This window comes from Scardinius erythrophthalmus (assembly GCF_964197995.2).
Source record: "Scardinius erythrophthalmus genome assembly, chromosome: 21".
In the NCBI taxonomy this organism is placed as follows: Eukaryota; Metazoa; Chordata; class Actinopteri; order Cypriniformes; family Leuciscidae; genus Scardinius; species Scardinius erythrophthalmus.
The window spans coordinates 3634809-3653830 of NC_138241.1; the positions used below are offsets into that span (position 1 = coordinate 3634809).

Sequence of the window (19022 nt, forward strand, 5' to 3'; positions counted from 1 at the left end):
TGCCTTATTGTCCATATTGAGCAGTTATGGTATGCATTTTCAGTGAAATGTGCATTCATTTTAAGTGTATTAAATGTTTTTTTTTTTTTTTTTTTTTTTTTTACTAATTGAGGGTTGAGCTGTTTTCTGTGGTAATTGAGTTTTGAGTAGGACTCTATGAAAAACAGTTTAAATCTGGCAACTTCACTCAGAAAATCTTTTTGAAGGATCTGCATTTAACTCTTCTCCATACAAATTAAGGTGACTATATGGCTGTCAAGCCCCCAAAAGGACACAAAAGAAATTACAAATAAAAAAGGTAATCATGAAAGTATCATAAAAGTAGTCACTATGACTTATTGGCACTATCCCAGCTAACAAAACATGTTAGAACGTTAGAACGTTTCTTCATTATGTTAGAGGAACATTCCATTCTATTTCTGAAAACTTTCTGAGAATGTTCCCTGTTAGCTGATCCTTCTAATGATTAAATGACTTTCTGAGAATAATAGTAAAAAAAGGGAATCGTTTATGCATAATATGCACATTATTGTCACAATGTTTTCTGCTAACATTACAAGAACATTCAGCGAATATTAATAACATCATAAGGACGTTTCTGAGAACATTATTTTAAGAACACTTCTTCTCAAAACTATGAGAACATACATCATTTGTCATAACACTGTTCGAAAACATTTTAAGAATGTTTTGTCATTACATAACATTTATTATTACTCATAACACATTCCCTGTTCCTGGGATATTCCAAGTACCTATTTCAAGGAAAAGAACTCAGTTTACCTGGAGCGATGCATCGCTGGATCATTTTTAATTCAGAAGAATTCTGAGCTTTGGCAAAAGGGATTTTGTGTGTGTGTGTGTGTGTGTGTGTGTGTGTGTGTGTGTGTGTGTGTGTGTGTGTGTGTGTGTGTGTGTGTGTGCGTGTGAGTAAATGCTGACAGAATTCTAATTTTTCCTCTAATGTTTTCCAGCTCAAAAAAACAAGAAACTTGATGGAAGAATGGCAGAATGGAAAGCCAGTGGTAAGATATTGTTCCGTATATAGAGCACCCAAGCCTTTTGTAAACTGATAACTGCATGTATGCTGTGATCTCCTCATTGGACACTCTCATAAAGTGTTGTCAAAAGTACAGAATTCGGTACCAAGTCGGTACTGAAATTCTAAAAATGTGACGCTTTGATCGCCTTTGAGCAGAATCATAAACACCTCTGATTGGCCATTGTACTCTCACACACTCATTAAATATGTCTGTGATTTGCTACAATGATCAGCGCTTCAAAAACATGTTGTATATACATCAATGTCACTCTTCACCGAGCGCTTACACAGAAACACACGGGAGTGTTTGAAAGCAGGACCGGTCCACTGATAGAGTCCTGCTTGTGCTTTCAAACACTCACGCTTCTAAAACACTCTCAAACACTTCTGTGCGCTGATCATTGTAGCCAATCACAGACATAGATGAGCGTGTGAGTACAATGGCCAATCAGAGGTGTTTATGATTCTGCTCAACAGTGCTCAAAGCGTCACATTTTTAGAATTTCAGTACCGACTTGGTACCGAAGTCAGTACTTTTAACAACACTACTCTCATTCCCTCGATCCAGTACACCACACAAGCAGATCCTGTCTTGAGGAGACGAAGGCTTGTCTTGGGGAGGAATCCTGCAACAGGCTGATGGTGCCATTTGTCCAGGAGTGTAACGCATACCAATGCAACCCCAGCCAGTGCACACAGGCAATGCGGCAGTTCTACTCGGCTCTTCCTCATGATGTGGCTGAGAGACTGGTGTTCTGTGACTGTGATCGAGAAGACCAGGAGTGCCAGCAGATGAAGGCCTCTCTACACTCTGGATCCTGTGCTAGCGACCCGTCACAGACTCCCTGGACCTGCCTGGAGGCGCTGGACACATGTTCTGGAGATGAATCGTGCAGGTGAGCCCTGAACACTGATGGCAGATCATTAACAACATGATTTACACTACGACATGTTCATAGAACTGCATTTCTATCAACAATACCCTCGGCCTCAAGTCACGATTTGATACATATCACGATACTGAACTCACAATATGATATTAAAGCGATACTCCAAGATATATTGTAAAAGCTTAACAAAAAATGTACTGTTGATTAAAATGCTAAATTTGATATTACATTGTGTGTGTAAGTGAATAGGCTTGGACTTTGTACTGGAAACCCAAAGCACAGGACAATAGAGACACCAGAATAACAATATTCATGATTCTGAAGCTGAAAATCTTATGCTTTCACTCTTTTACTGACTAGATATAATTAAAATAATGTAGGCCACTTTTTACTGGTAACATCAGACATTTGGCATTATTAGGATACACAAATATTCCCCCATTGCATTATTATACATTATATTCAACATTATATATAGTAGTTTAATGTAGTACTGACACTAAAACTCTGAAAACTTGAATGTTTACACACACACAACTATACACAATACATATTGTCACTATCCACGATACATTTTGTCGCATTTTTGTATTGCGATATATTGTTACACCCCTTCTCCAATTATAGCTCTTCGCCCCTAAGTTGACAAGTCACATTTTGGGATGCCAAGTTATTTTGATAGTCCACTTTAGACTTTCTACCAACTAAGTAACTTTGCAACTACATCTCAACTAGCAGACATTAGAGTATTAGTAGACGGTCTGCTTAATATCTGCTAACACTTTATTTGATGCTCCAAACAGATATTCTACTGACTATAAGTAACTTTGCAAATAAATGTCATTCCACTAACCATAACAGTCTACTAATACTCTAATGAGAGTTAGTTGACATGTGGTTGCAAAGTTACTTAGAGTTAGTTGAATGTCTAAAATGGACTAAAAGAAAATTCACAATTTTATTATTTAAGAGCATTTCAGTCTAACCACAACATAGAAGTGTTCAAATCCATAACAAGGCAAGAAGGACATCTTCAACAAAGGAGTATAACACAAGTTCAAATCATAATCCAGATGAAGAGTCCTTAATGATGAATGAGGCCAAAAGAGAACAAATATTCAAAACGCATAACAAAATGCACAATTCATGACAACAAATGTAGGATTACAATATATATACTACTTCCACTGAGCTGTAGAACCGTAGATGTTCCTCAAAATAGGGTTGAGTTGAGCAAACACTCAAAGACTGCGTCCGAAATCTCATACTCTCTGATTAGGTACTTATTTGGAATATGTATTTACTTACCACTAAAAAAGTATGTTCTATAAAGTATGGATGTGACATCTCGCTCTTCCTCATCTACTTAAGCATCCTAGGAAGTTTCCTTTAGCATTTACTTTGGATTTCATTGCTGCATTGGAACAATATCTATTGTGAAAAAGATTCAATTGAGTAAGTCATCCAGAAAAGTACTAGTCGGCGGGTCAGTGTTTACTAGTATATGATTCACTACACACAGTAGAGTCCAATGTGGCCAGAGTGTGCGAGATGAAACGAGTGCAGAAATCTTGTGTAAATCATGTTTCTTTGCTGAAAAGACCAACATGAATTCAAAATGTAAGTAAAACGTGGCTCTTAGGGGTTTAGTGACTCAGAGACGAGTTTATTAAGATATGCCACATATTTGCCAAATCGTGAAATATTCACAGATTAGTGTTGGTATAGATGTGCTGTATGGCCCAGATGGTGAAGCTGGTTGACAGGCATGGTCTCTCTGGTTGACTGGAGAACTTTTAGGTAAGCTGGATGATGCTGCTGATAAAAAACAACTCTTTGCTGTTCACAGGCAGATATTTAACACGTACCTGTCCAAGTGTTTTGGGGAAGAGGACGCTGCATATGATTCGCCCAGTGAATGGCTAAATCTTATAAACCCTGACATCTTTATTGGGGAAGACCTCCAATGCCGGGTGGCATTTGTGGAAACAATGGGTTCAATACTCCATCACCCATGTACTTGTGATGGATTACATCATCATGACCAATATAAGTGCAATGAGCTGAAACAAATTTTCCAAGACAAGTCCTTCTTCAGTAAGTACTTTCAGAGGTCGTTGGCTAGTTTAACTGTGCAGTTATATTCAACTTGAAATATTGTTGGCATAGTCTCGTTGTGATTGATGTGTTCTGATTTAACCACTCAAATCGCAGAGCTCTCAAAAACCAAAGAAAATTTCCAACATGAAGAATTAATCATGAGGCGACGACCAACCAATGAGCCAAGCGCTGATCAGCAGTGTTTAGGTGGTGAAACAGTCCAACATGGACAATCCGGGAACAGGCAACAACCAACCAATGAATCAAGGGTTAAGCAGCAGTGGTTGAGTGGTGAGTTGATTCTCTTAAAAGTGGGATTTCACCTTAAACATGCACTTTTCCTTTTTCATTACTGATGTAATTAAACATATTGTCTTTGTTTATACCAGATCAACTGTTGCACCTACTGATATATGTCTCTGCATTAACGGTAGTGGTGTTGTTCGTTGTCAGCCTGGTTTTGCTCAGACTGAGGTAAGTTGTCATTATTTTGTGTGCATCATAATGCATTAAACTAATGTAGAGAATATACTTTAGTTAATTCTATAAGAATTATTACTTATTACTTTACTAATGATTTTTGTTGCCTTTATTTTAAGGAGAATACACCAAGCTGCTGGTAAACCAACTTTTGAGGCTCATCAGTCAAAGTCTCTAACGTTGTCATCTGTTATTTTATAAAATTTTGGTTTCTTTAGGGGAAATTTTGCACATTGTAGTTAAACCAAGCTGCCAAAATTTTCTACTTGCAACGCTGACTTTATCACGTCCGTAACTTAAAGGAAACATCCCATAGCATCACCTACAGTAAATGAAGTGCATCATGAGCTTAAATTAGTTGTACTCTCAAGTAATAAACAAGTTATGCTTTATGTAGTTCAGTATTGCAAAATATCGTTCAGTATAGCCAATTGTTTGTAATGTGCTTCTCTGTTTCAGGGCATAGACTGTAAATAAAGTGTTAATGAGCAACATTTAGAGTCTCTAATGTCAGTTCTCTCATTCAACTTTAAGTTATGGAAGATGAATATCCAGCACGAGGAAAGAGGTCATATATGTTCTTGTCTGCTTCTGCCCATCTGAAATTCATCAGGGTACATCAGTCTGTCTTGTCTCCTTTCCTGCCGACACTCGACACCTCGATCCAGATGTTTTTAAGTCTAATGATGTGTTTCCTGAACCCCAGCGTCAGGAGCACACTAAATCACCATTAGGAACTTCACCACAGACATTAATGAGGCGTTTCACCAAAGTCGTTGTCTTACCCCTCATGGTTAAACTTTTATCACAAAGGGTTTAACAGTGTTGAAGACGAACATGCTTTTTTCATTAACTCATTTATATTAGCATATCATTATATGTAATAGTTTATTGCAACAACACTTGAGTTTATTTCATTACACATTCTCTCAAGCCTGTATGCTTTTATAAAGATTTTTTATTTTATTTTTTAAAATAATTCACTTATTTGACTTATATTTACATACATAATTTGAATCTTAATGGTTAATCTTAGAGTATCTATTTATGATTACAACTTTTAAGATAATAGTGCTGTATAATATATAACAAAAATGTGTTTTGTGCTGTTCAGAGTTATAAGCAAAAAATAACAACTGTATTTATGATAACATTAATGCACTGGGATGCACATCTTTTGAAATGCATAATATATACAGGCAGCAAGTAAACTCTAACCTTTCTACATTATCTCTTTTTGTCTTTCTTTCCGGTTAACTAATTGTGTGCCTAAAACTAAATTGCACCTCAGGGATTAATAAAGGTAAATGTTTGAAATATTCAGCAACACTAGTCGGTATATGGGTATCGTTTGAATTTTAGCGATTATGCTTAGCCATTCAGATTCTTATCGATTCCAAGTTTCGATTCAATAAGTCAAACATTTAGAAATCAAACATATTTATTCTTACTTTTTGCAAAACATTCTCTTGCTGCTAAATACCATGAACAAAAATCAGCAGCCTTAAAAACACTTACATGAGGAACTTTTGCCTATGGTTTTAACAAATATACCACAGCAAAACAACTACTAATATCAGTTTCAAATATTAAAGACAAATTAACAGTCAGTAGTAAAGTAAGAACAAATAAATAGGCCTAAAACTGAACAAAGTTCAGGTTTGAAATTGAAATAAAAAAATAATCAAATGCAAAATAACAGGACAGTTTTATATTATTAATAAAATATATATTAATCTTTAATAAAGTTACAAAAGTTATTCAGTCAAGAACAGGGAGTGGTTTTCATTTTATTTTGTTCTTTGATCTAAAATCATTAATGCAGACGGCAGCAGGTTTATTAGGCTGCTATCACTTTAAGACTGAATGCACGGATCCAATATACTGTTACACATGCGTTTTTTCCTCCACTTTTTATGTTTACTTAAGGAAACACTAAGGAACTAAGGAACACTAAGTATGATGTATTGTGACATCAGAAACAAAGAAAAACTAAATAATGACGATTGCAACGCTTGACGTAAAGCAAATCAAATTTGTAGTTTTCTTATGTCTCATTCGAACTACAGAAACGCGACCCGGTTTGGCAAACTTGCATGGTGTGGTTATAGCAGATATAGGGCCACAAAGCGAATCCAGAAGTGCCTTTCTCCTTGTTACCACTTGATGAACCACTGATACGATTTTGGAAACATTATTTTAAGGTATAAAATGTTCCACAGTGTTGCTTTAAGATAAAACCGACTGTGTTTATGAGGATATTTTGACAATAATTTTGTGTATATGTGTCTGTTCAATCACAAGAAGATGTGAAAGAGAACTCAATTTGCGCGGTTGTGCCAAACTGTTCTTTTGAATGCTTAAAATCACATTAAAATACAAACACGGGAATCGTTAAACAAAAACGAATCCCCAGTTCTTGGAAATTTAAAACCGGTTCTAAAATGGAACCGGTTCTTGATACCCAACCCTACATCGGGCAGAAAATTAAGAAGAGGACAGGTGAGAAAAAAAAAAATGCAGAAGAAAATAAATGAAATTTACACATCAGTTTGCTATGTCAGTAATAGGGCTGGCCTTGCCTTCACTTGTTAAATCACGCAGGGATCAAGTTATGGCAGTGTGCTGTAATAAACAGCTGTGTCCATATGTTAGCTTTCGCTTGTATACAGCTAAGAGTGAAAAGGGCTGAATATCTATTACCTTCTCAAATACAAGCAATATGCAGGCAAACAGAGCGCTGGTTTAACACTCACCCAAAACAATTCGAGCCCTTGATAAACATGGCAAGGAGAGTAGTGTAAATTATAGGCCGCGAGAGATCAAGTCAAACATGTTTGCTCAGAGTACATCCCACCTGTATTTAAACTAGATCTAAAGAAATATGGAGATGCAAGCTGTCAGGCAAAAGTAGGCAGACTCATGAATGTCTTAAAAATTGTTTTTATTCACCAAAGTACTTAACATATATACATGCAGCCTTTACTAACAAGAAACGATGGCTTCCAAACGTGTCCAACTATAACAACGCAGGTTAAAAAGTTGGAAAAGATATTGGTAAAGATATGTTAGTACAAAGACAGGAAAAAGCAATTTAGTACAAAGACAGCATTAAGGAACAATGCCATATATTAAACCAGACATTGTTAATGCTCAAATGATTCGCACTACATATTTATAAAGTGGCTTTTATAGTTCCGACTTGCAGTATATTTGAAGTGCTGTATATGGCTGTACATACTACCGTACATTAATGTGATTTAAAGCAGCATATGCTGGCTATATTACTTGGTGGAGGAATTAATTATTATAGCTATTAATATTAATAAACGTATAGATTTAATACTTATGTCTTAACATATTGCTGTAGATTTTTTTGCGAATACTGTGAACATGACAGTACAAGATAATAAGCAAACTTATACTGCTTTAATGTCACCTGTGGTGATCAATCTACACACTCTCTCTCTCTGCAGAATTTTAACTGTATTGAGCAGGATATGAATCATGAAAAAAATGATTTACTCTCACAGGGGGTAATGAGCCTCTTATCATGTAAAATTGGGGGATGTTATCTTGGCCATCTATTTTCTTTTTGACAGAAAATGCAGTGGCTCATTTCTTTGGTGTAAAATTTCTTTTGGTGTAAAACACACACACACACACACACACACACACACACACACACACACACACACACACACACACACACACACACACACACACACACACACACACACACACCTACACACACACACACACACACACACACACAGAGTAGATATTATTAACTTGAATACTGCATTAGCAGCTCTTAAAATGTAAAAAATATATTCTATGTTTTGCTAATATTGAATTCCCATTAAGCTATGAAATCATTCCGAATGTTCAATATATATATATATATATATATATATATATATATATATATATATATATATATATATATATCAGTACCAGTCAAAAGTTTGGAAACATTACTATTTTTAATGTTTTTGAAAGAAGTCTCTTATGCTCATCAAGCCTGCAGTAAAAAAAAAAAAAAACAGTAATATTATGAAATATTATTACAATTTAAAATAATGGTTCTCTTTTTTAATATACTTTAAAATGTAATTTATTTTTGTGATGCAAAGCTGAATTTTCATCAGCAAGTACTCCAGTCTTTGGTGTCTTATGATCCTTCAGAAATCATTCTAATATGATGATTTGATACTCAGTTATTATCAATGATGGAAACAGTTGTGCTGTTTAATATATTTTTTTGGAATACTTTTTTCAGGATTCATTGATGAGTAAAACGTTAACAGCATTTATTCATAAAAACAGCATTTATTCAAAATAAAAACATTTCTAACAATATAAATCGTTACCATCACCTTTTATCAATTTAACGCATCCTTGTTGAATTAAAGTACTAATTTCTTTAAAAAAAATAGTTATTGTTCCCAAACTTTTGAACGGTAGTGTATATTGTTGCAAAAGATTTCTATTCTAAATAAATACAGTTCTTTTTAACTTTTTATTCATCAAATAATCCTGAAAAAAGTATCTCAGGTTATAAAAAAAATATTAAGCAACACAACTGTTTCCAACATTGATCATAAATCAGCATATTAGAATGATTTCTGAAGGATCATAAGACACCAAAGACTGGAGTACTTGCTGATGAAAATTCAGCTTTGCATCACAAAAATAAATTACATTTTAAAATATATTAAAAAAGAGAACCATTATTTTAAATTGTAATAATATTTCATAATATTGATGAGCATAAGAGACTTCTTTCTAGAACATTAAAAATGGTAACGTTTCCAAACTTTTGACTGGTACTATGTATATATATATATATATATATATATATATATATATATATATATATATATATATATATATATATATATATATATATGTTTAAAACTTTTTTCTTGGTTATACAAACACTAAGGGAACATTCCATTTTATTACTAACTTTAAGGGAAAGTTACTTTTGAATATTCTCTGAACATTCTAAAACAAGTAGTTGCAACATTTAAGAAACGTTAGACAAAAGTCCAACAAAATCGTTTCAGAAAAAAAAAAAAAAAAACATTCTACAAGCCATATATAAATAATGATTTTTGCGAACATTATTAAAGAGCAGATAACTTTGGACGAACATGCTATTAACATTACTGGGAGAACGTTTGTTCATAACTTTGAGAAAACCTTGCCAGAACAACATGAGATTCCCCCTCATATTCACTGGCAGACATAGAGCAGAATCTCAAAGATTTGTCGTTATTATTTTTAACGTTTGTTGTTGTTGTTGTTGTTTAATATGGTCTTAGACTTTGGACTTCACTGTATGTATTTTCTTTACTTAGAATGAAAAGGCTAGATGTTTATAGCAGCTTGGCTGACCTTGGAGTTACTGGTTCGGTTTAAGGCTCGGCAGATGAAATCTCCTGCTTCCATCACCTTCACCAGGTCCACCCCCTGCATCAGAAACACAAACATGCTCAACTGAGCAGGAGTAGACACCAGGGGGCGCAACAGCAAAAGAAACTGAAGTCAGAGTTTAGTGTTGCTGAGATGCTATCTGTGAGAGGATTAAAAAGAGGAGGCAGTTAAAGGGTGTGGATAAAACATGTGTGAGAAACTGTAGAACATAATTGCTGCCACCAGAATATCAGGTATATCAGGACTGTTATCCTCAATTTTACCTAATAATGCCCTCCAGACACCCTTTCACACACCCATGTGTATATTCTATGACAAAAACAATTTTCCACATTTTGTTCAAATGTTCTTGAGACAACAGGGAAAACTGAGTAATGGAAAATCTGGGAGTGTAGTCAAAGTGTATGTATAAACATATAGTGTGGTCTCAGAAAGTATGTGGATACAAAAGCCAAGCATAGAAATGTGTGCATGTCTTTGCATGATGTAACAAATCATCAGACCAAGTGTTATTTATTTCAAAAAGCAAAATGTCTCACAATTATACAATAGACATGCTTCCCAAAATGATGCCAAAAAGTATCAGGACACTTTCTAATTGTAGAAATGTGTAGAACTTAATTAACATGAACTCCACCTGTGGTTTCTCTGTTTGCACACATCCACTAACGTTATGCATCCGCCTTACTCATACATCCACAAAGAAAATCACCGTTACAAAAATAGCTCAGAAAAGTAAAAATGAAAAAGCTTGTGGAAACCATTTGTTTGATTCCAGTTTGATGCCAGCATTTGATTGATACCAGTTGTTTGGGTTATTCTGCATCTAATGACATTCAGACATTTCTTGGGCATATACTTTAACGCTGGCAAAATGGGCTTTCAATAAAATTATCTGTCTAGAGAAAACAGAGAAAAAAAGGCTGTTGTCTTCCCCTTTGCCAAATAGGTAGGAAAACATCAATACCCATAATGCACTGGGCATGTTGCCGTCCAAGGCCACTCCCACCAGTCTGCTATACAGTAGATACGCTTACCAGAGTCAAACATCGCCTTGATTTAGTACTTATTAGCAAACTTTTAGTTAAATGGTGTTGACTAGTATTGTTCCCGAGTGCAAGAATTCAAAGAGTAAATGTTTAGCGGGAGCGAGTTACTTTCAGTTTCAGTGAAGGATCCAGCGTGTTGTAGGCAGCGGATAAAGGCGGCAAAGAATCGTAAATACGGAGAGAAAGCCCCGACGGGAAATCTGAAAAACCTCAGAATAAAACAATTTAAATGATAATTGCAACTTTATATCTCACAATACTTACATTATAACTCGCAATTGCGAGTTTATATCACTCAATTCTGAGAAAAAAAAAGTCAGAATTGAGAGATATAAAGTCGCTAAGTAACTTTTTTATTTTTTATTCTGTGGCGGAAACAATAGTTTTAGGCCAAACGGAGAGGAAAACGTTCCGTCAGTTCCGCCAATCAAAATCGCGTGCAGATCAGAAAGCTGTTGCCATAATGCTGTTTAAGGAGTAGACAAAGTACACTACAATCTTCAATGATAAACCTACTCTTATAATAACTGTTCTGTTAATAACCCTCTGCTGATCCGACTCTTCTTGTGCTGGGATACAAACATGCAATTTTCACGAAAGACATGGAGCTGTCAGCCCAGAACATATACTACATATCCATATAAAACATATACTACCTAGATTGTAACAGTACAAAGCAGGTTGAACTTTGGCGACAGGACACTTCAAGTGTCTAAACGTTCTGTTGTATATTAACGTGACATTCTTGATGATCAATGTAGAAAACCAAGACTTACGGTTTCAATTCCAAGACCATGTAGCATATATAAAACATCCTCAGTAGAAACATTGCCAGACGCTCCCTTGGCATACGGGCATCCTCCGAGGCCGGCGACCGAGGAGTCGACCACAGAAACCCCCATCTGCCAAACGCAAATGAAGAAGGCCAGTTAAAACCAACCTACGAGACCCGGGGGTGTAAAACCTGAGAACAATAGTCTCCATTATCTCAAGGTATTTGCGTGTTACTCAGTTTCCTGCAGATTGGCATATATAGAACATCTGGTACATTATAGAGCACCTGTACCTTCTATTGGACTGCATTTTTCTTGGAAGTCCCATTTAACCAGGCATTACTTGAACCAGGATATGATGCTATGGTAATTCTACCCTGGGTATTAATCACATATTAAAGAAAACACGAGGGTGAATGAGGAGATTTATTTTAATGTAATAAATGTGTTCTTTCAGGGTCGAATGTGAGCACAAAATGGGAAATAACAATCGTAAATGACCTCTGTTGGGACAGCACTCCCTTTTCCAAAACCAGATTTTGCTAATGTGAAAGATACTTGGTTTTGGCAAACGGGAGATCCGTTTGAACCCAAGGCGAAATAATAATTCAATGTTAATCACGCAGAGGCACTATGGTTTAACCTCGAGTACAATGCCTCAGTCTTCAGTGGTCCTGAATAAATACAGCTCATACATATGAAAAAATAATCACCTGTAAATGTGTCTACTGTCTCCGCGAACTTGCACAGCGGCAGGTTGGATTGCACAATGTTCATAATCAGAGTAATTGTGGATTTTCAACGGGGTGTGGAAAAAAGGCATTTTTTACAGTGGACCACAAGTGTCTGGCCTCCATATGAGAATTAATGATGCGTTTTGGGCCAGTTTTGCACGTCTGCGCTTTTGTTGGAGCGCTTAACCAAACACCCAGAAGATGTTGCTTAGACTTAGGCCTACTACTAAACTCCAATGAACTTCAATGAACTCTTTCAATCTGCTGATACGACTCCCTCAGTTTATGAAACATGAGTTGAAGTCCTCCTTAAAGAACCAAACTGGGCTCAGATCACATTTGGGTTCACTTGAGTTGTGACCGGGTCTCAGTCCATTATCTTTTACACTTTCACTGTTGTAGCTTGTATTGGTGCTATACTACTATTCCATTGGATACTTGAGTCCAGTTAGGGTTGGTCAATTTTTGGACTAAGGCAATGGCAAACTAAGAACTCTGAATATGTTGCTTAACTTACATACTCCACTAACACACTTTTTGCCTGAAGTCACTTTTTTGTAGTCTTTGTAGTTTTGTGTTGGGATATTTCAACACTCTGAATTCAGCGATATTTGCCAGGTGTTTTCTGAGTGCTATATGTTTTCCAATGATCCTGAAGACATTGCTTTTGTCTTCAGGTGTTTAATTAGGATTGGAGATAAACTTGCAGGATAGCGGCCCTCCATAACCAATGTTGCCCATTCCTGAGGCATATTTAGTCATGTTAAACTAGTTATGTCATTAACCATTAATGTCTTAATTTCATTCATACAACATTGACAAGGTGGTCCAAGCTATTGTTAGTGCTGAATGCATTTTCGACAATAATGAATATCCTCATAGAAATAAAATAAGCGAGTGATCTCTTTCTCTGTAAGCCATCATTGCCTAACCAGTAACAGCCACAATTATTTAATTTATTTTGCCTCTACCAACATTTTTTGTAAATATTACATTTATAGCAGATTCCACCTAGAAATAAACACTAGTGGCAGTAAAACTTTTATTTCTTTTTGGTAACACTTTATTTTACCTTCACGTACTAGTAATGACAGTAAATGATGCATAATTACATGCAAGTGGCCCCAACCCTAACCCTTTAGTGAGTATGTGTTGTTAATTGCTATTACTGAGTAATTAAAATTATAATTACACTCTAACATAGACACCTTTAAAAAGACACCTATTTACACAATTTATGATTGCAAGGTCAGATTGACGATTAAAAAAAAGATTTATTATGACCGCCACTAGCGTAGCTAGCGAAAGCGGTCATATAGGGATTGTCAAAGTTTTTTTTTTTTTTTTTTTTCGTCACCTTACTGAATTTTTCGTCAACGATACCAGGGACACCGAAACACCGGGGAACATGAAATTTGGTGGGCATGTAGCCCCACTAGACTTCTAAGGAAAAAATTCCGTTTGGTCCCCGGGGGCCACTCCCCCCCCCGCGCTGGGCCCCCCCAAACCCAAAAATGCATTTTTTCCTAAATAAATACCTGAACCGTGGCACCGAGGATGAAGAAAGTTTTATGGTATGTTGGTCTACTAAACTTTTACGGAAAAATTCCGTTTGTTCCCCGGGGCCACTTCCCCCCCCCCCCCCCCCGCGCTGGGGCCCCCGTACATTTTTCGTCAACGATACCAGGGACACCGAAGCACCGGGGAACATGAAATTTGGTGGGCATGTAGCCCCACTAGACTTCTAAGGAAAATTTTCGTTTGGTCCCCGGGGGCCACTCCCCCCCCGCGCTGGGCCCCCCCAAACCCAAAAAAATGCAGTTTTTCCTAAATAACTACCTGAACCGTGGCACCGAGGATGAAGAAATTTTTATGGTATGTTGCTCTTAAGGGCCCACATCAACCTAGCCCATAATCACTCATTTGTGATTTGCGCCCCTCCCATAAAAAATTAAAATGCAATATTATTCTGCTTTAATCGCCCCTATCTTCAGTGGAGATGTTCAGAACTGCACCATATTTCATGTGTATGATTAACTTGACATCCTCTGGGGGTATCCTCTGCTAAGTTTTGTAGAATTTCATCATGGGGGGGTATAAAATAAATTCATTTATGTGCACATTTAGTGACTGTACACTCATCGGCCTGTAGATAGTGCTGTTGAGCGAAGGGTTGCTGGTTTAGGATGATACTGTCACACACACACATGCAGGAATACAAACAAACGCAAGCATGCACACACACTGACATCCACACGCACAGACACACACCCATACACACACATACAAATCCACATGCACAGACACACACACACAAACACAGACACACACATACACAAACACACACACATACACACACACACACACACACACACACACACACACACACACACACACACACACAGACAGACATGCACATACTATTACTTTTTTTAGGTATATACATAAACACGCAATACAGCCAAATTACTCCACGTCATTTATTTCTGTGGAAAGCCAGTGCAGGCCTGAGCGGCGGTCATATTTTGTACCGCGATGCGGTACATCTAGTTTTCACACAGTTTGTTGCACAATACTGTTTTACACTTTTACCATAGTGCATGAGTTGTAAACTAATCAATTTTATGGATCACATAACCAGCTCCATTTGTATGGCTTTTCTAACATGGTAAACTTGCTCTCTAGCTCACCTGGTACAGCACTGAAACGCAAGTTACGATGAAAGAGCTCAAAGACTTGTAGAATAAAACTAAAATGGCATGGTTGCTTCAGCATATGTGTTTTTATCTCACATTTAACACTATTGGTTAGGTTTAGGGTAGAGTTTAGTGTATAGGCAAAACCCCAGCTAACCAACAGAAATGTTCTAAGAAGTTATTAAATTTTTTTATTTTTTTTTTATTTTGCAAACATTATCGAAACTTTACTTTTGAATGTTCTCTGAACACTCTGAAACAAGTAGCAACATTAAAATAAATAAATAAACTGTTACGCCCAGCTAAAACATTTCAGAAAAAAGTTCCATGAACAATGTATAGATAATGGGTAGCACTTTATTTTACAGTCCTGTTCCCCATGTAGGGGGAGACCGGGGACAGTTGCAACAGGGGATGGTTGCAACATGTCATTTTTCTCCAATCAGAAACAAGCTAGAGTGATGACACTCATACTGCACATGCACAGTTAGACCCTCCCCCCACCAAGAAGACAGTAGACATATTCAACAAATGCTGCTGCATTTATTGAACAAAACTTGTTTTGAAGGTATGAAAGTAAATTTTTTCATGAGATATATTTTTGCCATACTGTCCTGACATTTTGTATGAATTAATCAAAACTTACTTAGTTTGAATTATTGTTTTGTTGACTTCTAAGTGACATGGTTAGCATGTGTCAAAGTCAGTGTGTCTAGCAGGCATATGATGTTCTGTCATGGCTGATAGGGTCGGGGACGGTTGCAACAAGTTATAAATTGCATGTTTAATAAAAGTTTGTTGCATTGTAAATTGTTAAATTCTTCCTGTCTGACACTGAAATATGCAGAGATTGAATAGCATCTATAACACCTGCACACTGAATCTATGTAGGCCTATGTTCTACACATGAACAAACAAAACTCAATAACTGTTATTTGATAAATATGACTAAATAAATAAATTATAGGCTACAATAATATTATTGAAATAAATAATAATATAATATTATAGTAGGCCTAAAACAGTTAATATTTTCAGAATTCTTTGCTCATTGAGACAAAAAGCTTAAGTTAACTAATGAAATTTAAGGTATTTTTAACATGTTGCAACTGTCCCTGGGTCGGGGTCAGTTGCAACATCTGACTTCTTCCATTCAAATAAATACTGTGAACGATATGTCATATATAATCATCTTTAAATGGTATGGGTAATTAGCAGACAGATGCCAGTTTAATATATACAAATTTGGTTGGTCTAGTCCAAATAGTCTCTGAGTAATTGAGAGAAATGCAAAAAGTGTTGCAACTGTTCCCGGTCTCCCCTACATACTGTGTGCTTATTATTGTAATTGCAATAACTACTAACCTTGAACCTATCCCTAAACCTAACCTTAAGCCATGCAGTTACCTTGTATTACCCAGAAAGCATTCTTAGTTAAGTACACTTTAAGTACACATAAGTGCATGTACTTTAAATTCATAAAAGAACAGATCATTTTTTTAAAAGAACACTCTGTTAATTGTTAATGGGAGAACTTTTATTCGTCACTTTGAGAGAAACTTGCCAGAACGTTAGGGAAGTTCTAAGAACGTTCCCTGTGAGCTTGGACAATATTTTTAAGTGTGACAGAGCATTAACCTTTTAGTGTCACTCACCGCTTCTGACCTGTCCCTGTGACATACAACAACCAGCATAGTAAAAAGTTGCGCGTTTATATGTTTTGAATAAAACTAAGCTTTTAGTACCACTGACTGGACAAAACATGCAATAAGCAACATAATATGATCGTACAGAAATGTCATCACATACACGTTTTCCCAATGAGCCTGTGTTGGGAAATGGAGTTAACTTAGATCACTTTGTGTTTACAATGCATGTTTTAAAATGAAATGAAGCAAAACATTGACCTGCTGTACAATAAACAGCACGCCCAGGACAACAAAACAACCTCTTTGTTACAGTAGATGCTAAATGACTGTGCTGTCAAGCAGCAAATGACAAAAAAACAATAACAGCCCCAAATAATTAAGTTACCGCATGGCTTCAGAAGATTTAGAATAGAGAGCACAAGTCGTATGAATATTTTAGGACATGGCAAGGACATTCTTCTAAAATTCACCTTTTGTGTTCCAAGGAGAAAAAAGGAAAAGTTTGGAACAACATGAAGGTGTGTTAATGACAGAATTTAGATTATGGTCTGATCTACCACTTTAAATCAGCAGACAGCGTATTCCCTGCAGGAGCTCCGACTGGATATTGGCAGGTGTGTAAAATGAGTGTGTGCTGTACGTCGAAGAGCCTTGCAGGCCGTCTGGGTACCCAGAAGAACTTCTGAAAACTACACATTAGAAAGCCAAGCATCTATCTGCCAGCCCCTCTCTTTCTTTTTAGAAGCATTGCAGATTAAGGTATTACAATGTTTTCCATATGTCGTCCTGACTGTCATGAGAATATTAAAGACGTTTTCCAGCTTCCCAGCCAAAGCCAGATGTCGGGAGGAGGGGGGGGGGGGGGATATGGGGGTGGAATCCAACAGAGCGGTGAAATTAACGCTCCTATCCTGCTTTTGACCTCGATATATAGCATCAGTGGATATCAATAAGAAGTTGTATTCAGGTCCATTCAGACCTTTGGGGCATGGCGAGCTGACCAAGAAAATAATAATATCTGCTTTCCTTTGCTGAACAATGCTCCCTAATTGCTAGCTTTTCTCAGCAACAAGGCCCTATTTCATAGCTGGGCCGTCTGAGTCGCTTGTAATTGTTGTTTTTGTTGGCGAGAGGAAAGGGACTCATGCCGCTTTGCACCGTACTTCAGATTTCCAGACATGGGCTTTTGACTTTTTGCGTCAGGGCAAGATATTCTGCAGGGCAGACGCTTTGTTGCGTAAACACGGAGTGGTAATTTGCTACGTCGCCAGTCCTTTCTGCATCCACCCGCTGTGTGATGGCAGACCAAGACGTACAGGGACTCGCTCCAGATCTGCTGAGTGAATGCTGTGCAAGGACATGATGTTCAGCAAACAGTGGTCAAACTGCAAATTGAAGCCGTTCAAATAGTTTAGCTTGGCTTAAAAACCAGATGTGGCGCTAAAATCACAGCTCACGTTGTCGGCCCGAGAGCCTTGGTGTTGGAGCTCTCGCAAAGACCTGCGTACAGTTGAGGCGGAGTTGCAGGCGTAGGAGGAAAGCTCGTGAGCTAAAGAAGACGAGGAACTTTGGAGGAAGCCAGACACGAACAATGACCACCTCAGTTGACGCGTTCTTGCGAGTATGAATGGGAAGTCTGAAAGGCACAATGCAGAACGGTCTGTTTTCTGTGAAACGGAGTTAACTCTGACATTTCCACAAGAGATTACGTTTTTGGGAAACCCAGAGTGCCGACAGCTTTCCGATTTGGGACAGAGCTTCCACGCAGTAAATAAATAAAGCTGTCTCTCTATGAAACCAAGACACAGCTTTCCCTGGTGACATATTTCTGAGCGATCTGTATAGCAAGACAAAATAGAAAATAAATGACTTATTTAAAGTAGAGATGGAAATTATATTTCATAAGCCCCTACGGCATGAATGCCCTCTATGGTTTGGGATCACAGTCTCAATGCCAAGGTAAAGAACTTGCCACCTGAATATATGTGACTCATGTAAACACCTCTATATCGAGTGGATATGCTGGATGACAATAGTTTCTTTGTACGACATGCTTATGCATGAGCTTGCATATATCCACATACAGGCCAAAAGTGATGTCCAGAGAGTATTCGATTTTAATGAGCTTACACGTTCAATTAAACCAGCAAAATATGAGGAAAAAATG

At 37.0% G+C, this 19022-nt stretch overlaps 2 protein-coding genes across 2 annotated transcripts in view; one reads left to right on the top strand and one right to left on the bottom strand.

Moving 5' to 3' along the window:
* The window catches only part of gfral (GDNF family receptor alpha like), a 7852-nt gene extending 2819 nt beyond the window's left edge, over positions 1-5033 (top strand). The window contains exons 4-9 of the mRNA XM_081350386.1: positions 975-1025; positions 1611-1938; positions 3782-4029; positions 4147-4323; positions 4422-4506; positions 4632-5033. Of these exons, the coding sequence (XP_081206512.1) occupies positions 975-1025; positions 1611-1938; positions 3782-4029; positions 4147-4323; positions 4422-4506; positions 4632-4713 (971 nt within the window). The 3' untranslated portion in view covers positions 4714-5033. The remainder of the gene's footprint in view (positions 1-974; positions 1026-1610; positions 1939-3781; positions 4030-4146; positions 4324-4421; positions 4507-4631) is intronic.
* Positions 5034-9888: 4855 nt separating this feature from the next.
* The window catches only part of hmgcll1 (3-hydroxymethyl-3-methylglutaryl-CoA lyase like 1), a gene marked incomplete at both ends in the record, with an annotated part of 32822 nt that continues 23688 nt past the window's right edge, over positions 9889-19022 (bottom strand). Inside the window, 2 exons of the mRNA XM_081350750.1 lie at positions 9889-9990; positions 11780-11905. Coding sequence (XP_081206876.1) covers positions 9889-9990; positions 11780-11905 — 228 coding nt within the window. The remainder of the gene's footprint in view (positions 9991-11779; positions 11906-19022) is intronic.